Source organism: Mobula birostris, chromosome 10 (assembly GCF_030028105.1).
Source record: "Mobula birostris isolate sMobBir1 chromosome 10, sMobBir1.hap1, whole genome shotgun sequence".
In the NCBI taxonomy this organism is placed as follows: Eukaryota; Metazoa; Chordata; class Chondrichthyes; order Myliobatiformes; family Myliobatidae; genus Mobula; species Mobula birostris.
In genome coordinates, this window is record NC_092379.1 from 125,197,405 (window position 1) to 125,209,689 (window position 12,285).

A 12,285-nucleotide genomic window follows, 5' to 3' on the forward strand; every position below is an offset into this window, starting at 1 on the left:
CTAGTGATTGATTTCTTACTTGCCACTAAGAGGGCAAGTAAGAAATCTTCCTTCTGTTCAAGAAACAATACATGCCCCAAATAGAGCGTCTCAAAGTTCAGAGGTATCTGGGACCTAAGTACCTTAACTAATGTTCTATGAATATCTTCCCAAAATAGACTTAATTTAGGGCAATCCCAAAAAATATGAAAATGATTTGCCTCCTTGGAGCCGCACCTTCTCCAACACATCACATTTGTATCTTTATATTTTTCCTGATATGGGGTCTTGAGGTATCTTATAATGTTTTTCCAACACACACTTTTCAAAGCTTGGTGTAACTTTCCGAAAGTTCTGGCTCAATCTATCAACCAGTTTATAAGCAAACATAAGTCATTATGTTAATAACCATGAAGGTATAACATATGGGCTTTTTAATTCATTCAGCTACATAGAAAACAAATGTAAGAAACATACATTACATTTAGTGCATTTAATTAGGAATTTGTACTTTTGAGCAAATTCATATCTGTTTCATTTTGCAACTTCAGAATAACAGATGATAAGGCCCTTTTAAACAATTCAATTATGCAAATATTCCTATGAAATACGATTTCCTGTTCTCATTGCAAAATAACGCCTTCTATCATACGAACTTCCTCTGCTGAGTAAAAGAATTGTACCAGAGTGACTGGAACTAAGAAAGAAAAACTAATTAAGTTACAATGCGACCCAAATACTGGAATAATTTACCGGAATCAAGGACCAGATCTATCATGAGAGGATTTGTTTTAACTGTTGTTATCCTCTTCTTGGCTGTGTTATGTTGTTTGACACTGCTGGTAATACTGATGCAGCAAATAACTGATCTACGAAATGAACTGGCAAATGTCCATAAGCAGCTTCATGTTTTTAACAAGAGGACCAGAGTTAATGTTGAGGAAGGCTCAATGCTGCATGAAAAGAAAATGGTAAGGAAATATTTCCGCAAAATCTCTTGGATTTTTTTCCATTTACTGGAGTAAATTCTAAATGTGATCTTCTGTCATGGTGAATGGGAGTAAAGCATAATAATATCGAGCAAGTGACAGCTGACAATAGAAGACAACAATTTTATGCTGAATAATGCAACAGGATTATTACATTAATGTGACTTCTGAGCAGATAGAAAATACTTAAAAGCATCAATTTTTTCCTGGCATCTTCCCCCTTCCTTCTCTGTCCTGAAGAAGGATCTCGGCTTGAAACGTTGACTATTTATTCATTTCCATAGATTCTGCCTGACCTGCTGAGTTCCTCCAGCTCTTTGTGTGTGTAACTTCTTCCTATTGCCCTATATATGTATTTATTCTATTTGCTCTAACTATAGAGTATGACATAAATCCCAATGGTATGTTTCTGTACTATTTGCCAAATATTTGCTTCCCGTACTTTGTAACCCATTAACAGTGCTTCTCTATACTGACTAGATAGTGTAATAGAACATTAGAAAGTGTTTCTCAATGCCCACAGGTTTCTCCCTTGTTATTACTTCAGACTCCTCCATAAATATAAACTGCAAATACAGAGAGATCACCTTTCCCCTCTACCTTTCAGCAGATAGCCGAAGAGGAGCATTGGTAAAGCCTGCACGAGTAAGGATCGTAGGCGATCATAGGACATAGAAATCTACAGCACATTACAGACCCTGCAGCTCACAATGTTGTGTCGACCATGTAACCTACTCTAGAAACGGCCTAGAATTTCCCTACTGCTCAGCCCTCTATTTTTCTAAGCTCCATGTACCTATCTTAAAAGACCCTATTGTATCCGCCTCTATCATCGTCGCTGGCAGTGGATTCCATGCACCCAGCACTCTCTGTGTGAAAATCCCCCTTGTGCCTACTTCCAAGCACCTTAAAACTATGTCCCCTCATGATAGCCATTTCAGCCCTGCAAAAGAAGCCTTTGGCTATCCCATTCTGAAAGGGTCAGACTCTTTCTGACAGATAGCTGAGTGGAACTGAGGTGATGCGAGCCAGGCTGTGTGGATTGTCAGGCTAATCTTTCCAAGGGGAGCCACTTGCTGACTAGCTGCAGTACACAAAGTCAGCACATTCTATACCTCTGTCATGTTCACTGCAGGACGTAATGATGGACTGTGACAGAGTTAGGATCAGGGCACAAGTAACTTTGCGCTCAGCCTCGGATTTCATATTTGTTCCATAACTCACCCGGCTGGATACCCTTTGTATCCCATCCCTCAGCTTCATACTAGTCAAAGCTGGTGCATCTAGCATGGCCTTAACCATCTGAATGGGATAACTGACACTCATCTAAAAGACAAGTAAAGGTAACTGTTCTTGGTATTTTGGAGTCATAGTGTCATCAAGAAATTTAATATTAATGTTTTAATTGCTTCACATCAGCAAAATGTGTTTAAAGTGAATTTTGACTTCAATTTGTATTGAAAATTTTTAATGTTTCAAAATTTTAATATTCTGTTTCTAAATATCTCTGATCGTCAGAGACAAGAAGAAATAGAGACCAGGTCCTCCTGATTATCTGAGATTTCCAAAGGCCATTAGATTGGTTGTGGCCAGAAATTTACTTTCTTTCTATTGCCTGTCACCAAACCGCTGCTCACACCCCTGAGGGAACTGCCAAGGCTGAGATGCTAGCAGTACTGAGGAGCCTTGTAGCCTTAAAGAGTTTGGGTGTCTCTGCAATTGGTGTATTGATGGGAGGGGAGGAAGAGCAATGCTTACCAGTGAGATCATGGACACACCATAACTTACTGAGTCAAGGGCCTCAAGAAACTTGATACCTGACCCTTCAACCTAACGGAAGCAGATAGACTCAATGCACAGAAAAATTGGGTAACAGTTGGTAGGCACCAATTTATATCAGCTAACGTAAATATCGAGATGGTTGAGTTCTTGCCTAACTTTTCTGGCAATGACTGGAATAGACTTTCTGTCCAAAAGTGTTGATCAGACTTTCATGTCTCCCACAGTAAAATCTCATGTCAATAATCAATGTATATTTTCATGGATGAGGAATGATGACGGATGGCTGCTTTCCAATCTATGGACTCAGGGGAGAGGAAAAGCAACCACTGAATTTTTTCTATTTATGTTTTGTTCACAATTCTCCTCAGGAAGATCTGCCTGAAAATCTAAAAAATGACAATAATGCCCAATTCCAAATAAGAGAACAGTTAACCACACTGAATGACAACAGCCATGAAACCACAAGTCTTAGAAGAAGGAGAGATACAAGACCTTGTGAAAGTAAGCAAATGACTTTACAATTCCCCTATCCCTATGTCACTCTGCCCCCTCCCCCAGCTGCCTACCACCTCCCTCTTGGTTCCACCTCCTTCTACTACCCATTGTGTTTTCCCCTATTCTTTCTTCACCTTTCCTGCCTATCACCTCCCTGCCTCCCTTCCCCCACCCCTTTATTTTTCCCCTTACTGGTTTTTCACCTGGAACCTACCAGCCTTCTCCTTCCCACCCTCCCTCACCTTCTTTATAGGGCCTTTGCCCCTTCCCCCCACAGTCCTGACGAAGGGTTCTGGCCCGAAACGTCGACCAATCTTCTCCACGGATGCTGCCCGACCTGCTGAGTTCCTCCAGCGTGTTGTGAGTGTTGCTTTGACCCCAGCATCTGCAGATTATTTTGTGTTTAGATATCTTGTAGCTTGCTTTCCATGTAGTGTTACTCCTTACAATGAATTTCCTCGCAACTTCCTACAAAGCATTCAACTTCAACTTCCCATGGTGGAAATGTCAAAATATAGAGGGCAGAGGTTTAAGGTGAATGAGGGAAACTTCAAAGGAGATTTATGTGGTAAATTTTTTTGATAGAGTTATAGGTGTCAGGAATACTCTGTCAAGGTAGATGATGGAAGCATAGTACATGATAGCAAAGTTTAAGAGATATTTAGATAGGCACACACAAAGGCAGGGAATATAGAAGGATATAGACCTCATTGCTGGCAGATGTGCAGATTGAACTGACATCATGGTCAGAACAAACATTGAGGGCTGAAGGGCCTGGTCCTATTCTACATTCTATGTTCTATAACCCTCTCTCACATAGAACATGCTTCCTCCAGGCACCATTCTTCATTAGTCTCCCCAGATCCTCTGCTATCTGAGAGCATTCCAGCTCCATTGTACCTGAAAGAATACATCTTGTATTACTGTATGCCCATTAAGGACCTGGCTGTAGACATCATACCAGCTCTAATAATTCCTAAGAACCTGCAATTTAATCAACAGCTATTGTCATACTAAAACTGACATGCTGATATCAGCATGTCATAATGCAGGAAAATCTGACAATGTTGTTCTGTAAGTTTGCATGTGAACACCTTTATCATAATGTAAATCATGCAAACAGCATTAGGGTGATGTTGCTTTAAGAGCATTAAAATATATTTCTAAACCAAAAAGTCTATTAAAAAATGATTCACTTTATGTGACAGGAGAGGAGGTGGCAGATGGAGTACATTGAGGGAAATGCGAGTTTGTGTGTCTGGGTGAAAGAATAGAAAGGAATTTTTACTGCATATACGTTGTGAGGAACTGGCAAGTATTTATGTACAGAGAATCAAGAGTGCTAATTCTGACAAAAAGTGAAAATGCAGGGATATAAATTAATTAAAGCAACTAATTGAAGAGTAATTCTTTGTTACAAGAGATTGGAGTACAGAATTAAGAATGTTCCGTTGTGCCTATGCAAGTTAATAGATTACTGTGGGCATTCTGAGTCTATGGACTCAAGGACAGAGTTGGAATCAATACAAGGCAAATTTATGGGACTGATTTTTGGAAAAGGGGACATTTTTCTCAGGAAAGGAAATTGGGAAATTTGACATATTTTCACTGCAGTGTACTGTAATGAGTTCTTCAGGGCTGTGTGTGGTGTCAGAGAGCGTTGCTCCAAGGTTTTTAGAGCACCTGAACTGATTAATTGTTGTTTAACAAGAGTCATTAATCGTTTAGGGTTCCTTCTGTTTTTCTCAAGCAATTCGCTCCTTGTAATGCGGTCTGCTGTGCTTTCTGTCTAAGCTTGTTAAGTTTATTTTGATAGGCTCAGCAATTCCATGTCACTTGCATTAATTAAACAGATGCCTGATTAGTGCTAGTCATGGGGTCCTAGTTTTGAGAATGCGATTTCTGGCGGTGTCGCTCAGCCAAGCCACCAACGTTCTTTTGGAATTATGAAGAATAAACTCTTGTCACTGACTCTACATTAGGGTCTAAATTTCCTTCACACTTGGATTCCAATATTGGTAGCGCACATCATGACATATAGACCAATCAAGAGAGATTTCATCAAGGCTGAGCAGTTTCTGATAAGAACAGATAACTAAACTTAGAGATATAGTCTTGAGGTAGTAATTGAAATAATAATTGATAATAAAATTGACAACATAGTCTTGAGATAATAATTGTAAGTTTACAACTGAGATGGGGAGAACTTTTCTTTAGACAGAGTTGTAAATGTTTGAAATGCTCTGCTTTAGATGGTTATAAATGCTCGGTATTGGATACAGTATATTTGAAGCATAGATCAGGGTTGTTAATCATAAGGGTGGTACATAAGTGTAGTGGTCAGTACAATCTTTAACAGTTCCAGTGACCCAGGTTCAATTCCTGACGCTGCCTGGGAAGGTGTTTGTACGTTCTCCTCATGATCGTGGGGGTTTCCTCTGGGTGCTCTGGTTTCCTCCCACGGTCCAAAGATGTGCCACCTTTGGTTAATTGGTCATTGTAAAATTGTCCTGTGATTCGGCTAGGGTTAAATCAGGGGATTGCTGGGTGATGTGGCTCGAAGGGCTGGAAGGGTCTATTTGCAATGTATCCCAATAAATAAAGTACATACATCAGGCAAAAAAAACTGATTTGAAACTCAGGATCATATATTATCTTATTGAATGGTGGTTATGTATTCATATTCATTTATGAGAAATGGATATTGATGTTCAGTCAAGCACATAATGTTTGTCCCTAATAATTCTTGGAAAGTTGGTGGTAATTTGACATCTTGAACTACTGTGGTCCTTTTGGTACTCCTTGAAGGTTGTTGGCTAGTGTGTTCCTGGAACTAGACCCTGCAGCAAATGAGACCAGTGATATACTGTATTTCCCAATGGGAGCTTATGTTGGAGTGAGTGTTCCCTGCACCCACTATCCTTGTCTGCGTAAGTGGTCAAATCTATACGTCTGGGATGGGGTGTAAGAGTAGTCACGGCAAGTAAGTGTCGTGCATTTTACAGAAGACATGCATGGTAGCCATTGTGCCATGGTAGAGGTGAGAGGGAGAGGTCAGGGTGATGGGATCAATTAATCCATTACCTGATCCTGGATTGTGCGCAGCTTTGTGTTATCGGAGCTGTATTCATCTGGGTAAATGGAGAGCATTCCATTTACCTAGATGAATACAAATGTTCCTTGTAGATGACAGAAATCCTTTGCGGGTATTGGGAGTGAGCTATAGGCCACAGAATAACCATTCGCTGACCAACTACACATGATTGGTCAAGTTGCACATCCAGTCCCATGCATCCAGGATACTAATAATGAATGTCAAGGGTGTTTGGTTAGACCCTCTCTCAGTAGAGATGGTCATTGCCCCGCATTTCTTAAAAATGCCCATTTGGAACGAGGTGGGGAAGAGTCACTGGGCAGTAGTACCTTCCATCACGTTGGGAGAAACTGACTGAGCTACAATTTCCTGAACTGTGGAGTTTTTTCTGGTGGGGGGCATTTCTTCACGTTGTTGGGTAGACATCAGGGCTGCACCTGCACTGGAACAACATGGTTGGAGGTGTGGGCCAGCTCTGTATCATGTCTACAGCAGAATTTTGATGAATCCCATTACACTCACTGCATCTGGGGCTCACAGCAGTTTCTTTATATGGAGGGAATTGAACTGATTGAAGTCCGCCTTCTGCAATGGCGGGACATTAAGCAGGGAAATGAGGTGGATCATTCATAAACCTGAAGATCACAGCAAATGTTACAGGTTGTCCTCATACTCACATGCATATTCCTTCCGTTGATGACCATGGGCATGTTCTTGGAGCCTGTTTCTTCTATAAGCTGTTTAAATGGCCATCACTATTCCTGAGTAGATTGCACTTCTTTTTAATGTATTGCTGTCACAAAACAACAAATTTCATGACATAAACCTGATTCTGAGACTGATGGAAGAGCAGTGGTCTTTGTTACATCGTGGCCTGTTTTATTTTCCATTGGTTTAACTGCACGATGAGATCAGGTGCAATGTAAATCAGGCCGTCAAGTTGCTACTAGCCCTGTTTGTCTTTGTGCAGGTGCTTGAGTTTTTCCAGATTCTGGATTTTGTTCCAGATTACAGCATCTTCAGCTTCTTTTGTCTGCAGTGACAGCTGTTTGAAGGGAAGGAAGTATATTCCACTGCAGGCTAAAAGGGCGGAAGGACAACTTTGTTTACTGTTGGTGACCAGATTCACCAGAACAGCTTATTTCCAAAGAATTTCAAGAATTTAAATTCCAGTGAAAATGCCATGCCTATTTCCGATGAACATATGGGACCAACCCACTGCAGCACATCATTATGACATATTGTTAGCTGTTAATGACTGATGAAAGGAAATTATGTATGAAACTTGGATTTAGAGAGCCAGAGTGGTACCTCTTGAATGGAGAGGCAATGTCTTGGCACTAAAATGTAATCAATGTGTTTAGGTGGCACCCAAAAAAACCGTAGTTCTAGGCACTTGAATCTCTGTGAATCACTGGGGAAGTCAGGGCCCAGTGTCTGCAAATCTACAAGCCTGCCTGGAGGCCAACGATGGCTTGTCCTGGCGGTTAGAGGTCTGTGTCTGTGCATGGGTTGGTGGGTGTTGGTGAGAGAGAGGAGCAGGCCTTGTTTTGCTGCTGTAGCTTTGTTGCTTTCGTGTTCTGTCGAGCATTGTGGACACGCAACGTTGGTGCCAGAGCGTGTGGCTGCCCCCAGCGCGTGACATATTTCACTGTATGTTTTGATGTACGTGCATGTGATAAATAAATCCAAATAGGAATCTGAATCAACATTACAAGTAGAAAAATTGACTCAAGTTGGTTAGATTTGTTTTGCAGGGTGAAGGAAATGAAAATCTGCTGGGTTTAGGAAGGGATTACAGAGGTAGAGAGTTACAATAAATAGTGCTTCTAGATGGTCAAGTGCACTTGTGGTGAAAGGTGTTGGCAAAAAACAGGATGCTAGAAGAACTCGTTGGGTTGAGCAGGCACTTTGAGTTTTTCCAGATCTGGTTTTTGTTCTAGATTACAGTTTAAGGGCATCAAGGGGTCGAAGGTTACAGAGAAAAGGCAGGAGAATGAACTTGACAGAGAAAATAAATCAACCATGATGGAATGGAGAGTAGATGTGATGGGCCGAATTCTGCTTTTTTGTCATATGGTCTTATTATAGTGTCTGCAGTTGCTTTTGTCTTCAGAGACAAAGCTGTTCGGAGGGAAGGGAATACGTCCACCAAGAAGAAAGGGGAAGAGGGACAACTTCTTTTTTGCTTTTCAAAACAGACAAACGTTGTACTGAAATGGTGTTATAGCCTGCCTCGAGGATTTATTTCATGGTAAGGACCTGAGGGTGTCAAAGTAACTGTCATTGCTGACAATAAAATAAACTAACTAAAATAACTGGGCCCAGAACAGATGCACTCTTATGAATTAAGCATTCCTTTTCTTCCTTTCTTTCTTTTCTTTTCGAATCTTTTTATTAGTATTATTATCCAAAATTAACACAAGTTAATCGGAGTAAGCAACATTTACAATGTCTCAAGAAAAAAAAACATTATTTTAAAGTTTGAAAAATTTTTGGTGATAATAAAAAAACCCTACTAAGCAAGAAAACGTGGGGAAAAAACCCTTTTTATTTTACTTGTGCACAAGACAAAAGGCAAGGCCTCTGTCGTGTACACTGTTCTGAGGTCTGACAGAAAACTGCTATTTTTATACAGAACTCGCCCATCATTTTCGGATATTGAGTATTAGAAATTACATATCTTTGAATTCCTTACTCACAAGATCAATCGCCATTTACAATAGAGGTGTTAAGGTCAATGGAAACTTCAAATGGACAGCCGATGATATTTTGAAGTTAGGAAAGACAATAGAGCCTTAGTTGTTGGGCATGTTTCACATCCATCTGTTATCTCGTCTGTCTCTGGCACCCCCTATAGTGTAAAGGGCAACTATGTTTTAGGAAGACCTTTCTGGAAAAGTTTCACGCTGAGGTCTCACTCATTTGGCTTAAATACACACTGCTGCAGTCTATGTGGGTCATAGTAGGCAAAGGTTTCTCCAGCATTCTCACTTCAAAGGCCTCGCCCCAGATTATCAATTCAACTTCCACAAGGGTCTCGGTTTCTTCTAAAACCTTTAATTCTTAGTAGACTATATTGAGGAAGTTTATTCAAGCTATGTTTTGGATTCCAAGTTTCAGACATAGAGAAAACGATTACCTCATTGTGAGATACTAAAAGGGAAACTAAAAACTTAAGGAGTGTGATTGTAATTGCAATTAATATAAAACTAACAATTAAATTTCTTTTCTTTGCAGAACAGCTGTCTTTCTTGCAACTGATGCCTGACACTGAAAGAAGCACAATTCAGCAAGGTAATTTAGGAAGGCCAGATGCTGTGCTGTACGTATGTAGAATGTTGAAAATTAATGTACAAAGCTTCTGTTATTTTTTACACCATTTCCTTTAGGGTTTTGGAATATGACCAACTATCTACACACACCCGTTTGGTGTTTCTTTCACTTGAGTAACTTCTTTCACTCCATTTCATTTACTATATCTTGTCAAATACTGTTTACCTGCTACAAATGCATGTTTTCCACCAGAAATCCCACAGAATGTTTTTAACTGGAGGGGGGTAAACAAAATTGACTTGAAACAAGGTACGTTTGATTGAAGGGCTGAATCTTGGTAGTAGTTTTTAAATGCCCAAGATATTTGACAATGCTACAAGTGAGAAAATGAACACCAAAGTTAATTACATTTGTTTTGCAGGTGAAAGAAAATGAAAAAACTGCTTAGTTTAGGGATGGATTACAGAGGCAGAGAATTATAATAAACGGTGTTTTTAGGTGGTCAAGTGAATTTTGGTGAAAGATACCAGCTGAGCTCTTCTCTTAGCTGAAGGTCCCAAGTGAATATAATCTCATAATAAACCTTCTTAGTCACTATCAAACTGTATTGGGGGAGTCTAAAACCAAAGTAGACGCAGACTCAGAATAGAGGGGTGTCCTTTTAGAACGGAAATTAGGAAGATCTTTTTTAACCAGAGAAAGGTGAATCTGTGGAATTCGTTGCCACAGGTGACTGTGGAGGCCAAGTCATTGGCTATATTTAAGGCAGAGGTTGATAGATTCTTGATTAGTCAGGGCATGAAGGAATACAAGGAACAGGTTGGAGATTCAGGCTTAAAGGGAAAATGGATCAGTCATAATGAAATGTTGGAGCAGACCTGATGGGCCAAATGACTTAATTTTGCTCCTATATCTTACAGTCTTATGGTTTCAAAGTATTTCATCTTGCTTCTCCTACAACCATTCAACCTTGGTTTTCATTTTAAAAGGAATCAGTCAAGGGTCCAATAAAAACACCAATATCACATTCTTGGTTGGTGCAACTGTAACGAAACCAAATTTCCCTCGGGATCAATAAAGTATGACTATTACTATGACTATGACTATGATGCAAAGCACAAGACAATTAAACCTACCTCTGCCCTTTGGAAGTCAAACACTTGCAATAGGGTAGACTTTTCAAGCTTTAAACATGTGTCCCATGGCCAATGAAAGAAAAACCTTCATTTAGTGTCTAAACTCTACCGCTAAGTGACACTTACAGTAAGGGCTCTACTTGCCAATTTAATCTTCAAAATATTCTGTGAAACTGATCCCAATGACAATGAAACAAAGTTCTTCTTAAACAATGACAAGTTCCTTTTGACTAGCATTATTTGTCACATGTACATGGGAATATCAAAGCACACAATGAAATATATCATTTGCATCAAATGAAATAAGCAAGGATTGTTCTGGGTAGTCGGCAGGTGTTACCATGGTTCCGGCACAAATACAACATGCCCACAACTCACTAACCCTGACACGTACGTCTTTAGAATGTAAGAGGAAACACTGAGCACCAGGAAGAAATGCACACGGCCGTAGGGAGAATATCCAAGCTCCTTACACACAGTGGCAGAATTTAACTGAGGTCAATGGCACTGTAATAAAATAAGTTTATTGCGTGGTGTGCTATAAATATATTTTATCTTCAATTAGCTTAAGTTTTTAGTGACAAATCTGTTTGTTAATTAAATACCCAGTGGAATAAGTTACAAAACTGTACAGTCTGAAAACTATGTATTTATTCTAAAATGTGCTAACCAAACACATGGATGGAGAAGAGCAGGTAATTTGTAAAGGTTGTTGCTTTTCTACACTTACATCCCACCGGTCTTCCTCTAATTAATCAGGTGAGGTTTCTGGCAGAAATCATGTTTGTGTTTTTACAACATAGAACGTGGAATAGTGCGGTGCAGGAAGTCTTAGGCTCACATTGTTTTGCTGAACCAACTAAACTAATAATCAAATGTCCAACTAAACTAACCTCTTTTGTCTGCATGACATCTAATCCTCCCAGTCATGTGCCTATCTAAACACCTCTAATGTTTCTGCCTCTACCACTCTACCACCACCCCAGGCATTCTAGCACCCTCAGTGTAAAAACTTGTCCTTCACATCTTCTTAGAAATTACCCCCTCTCACCTTCAATGCATGCCCTCTGGTACGAGACAATTCAACCCTGGGGAAAAGATATTGCCCATCTACTCCATCTTATTAACCTCTATCAGATCTCCCCTCTGCCTCAGTCGCTCCGGAGAAAACAGCCCAAGTTTGTCCACCCTCTCGTTACAGTACATGCTCTATAGTTTTGAATTTTTTATTCATAAACTGCACCTGAAATCTTTACACAAAAATTAAGTGAAAAATAATAAAATGGAGGACAGTAATACACATTTTCAAAGGCTAATTGCTGTAGTCAAGTAAACTAAAATATTTAAATGAACACCAATACAAACGTAATTTGAAGCAGAGGTTTAACTTAATTTAATTTAAAGCCCCCCCTCCCCTTCTTACCCCATCCCTTATTTATTTATTTGTTTGTTTGTTTATTTATTTATTTACTTATTATTTATTTTTTCCCATTTCTTTCTCTCACATTTTTTCTCCCTCTGTCCCTCTCACTAT

The 12,285-nt window shown here is 39.7% G+C and overlaps 1 protein-coding gene across 2 annotated transcripts in view; it reads left to right on the forward strand.

Moving 5' to 3' along the window:
* Positions 1 to 633: 633 nt before the first annotated feature.
* Positions 634 to 12,285, forward strand: part of LOC140204589 (tumor necrosis factor ligand superfamily member 13B-like) — a 37,991-nt gene continuing 26,339 nt past the window's right edge. For both annotated transcript variants that reach the window (XM_072271313.1, XM_072271314.1), the window contains exons 1-3: positions 634 to 950; positions 3,119 to 3,251; positions 9,580 to 9,636. In XM_072271313.1, coding sequence (XP_072127414.1) covers positions 705 to 950; positions 3,119 to 3,251; positions 9,580 to 9,636 — 436 coding nt within the window. In that variant the 5' untranslated portion in view covers positions 634 to 704. The remainder of the gene's footprint in view (positions 951 to 3,118; positions 3,252 to 9,579; positions 9,637 to 12,285) is intronic.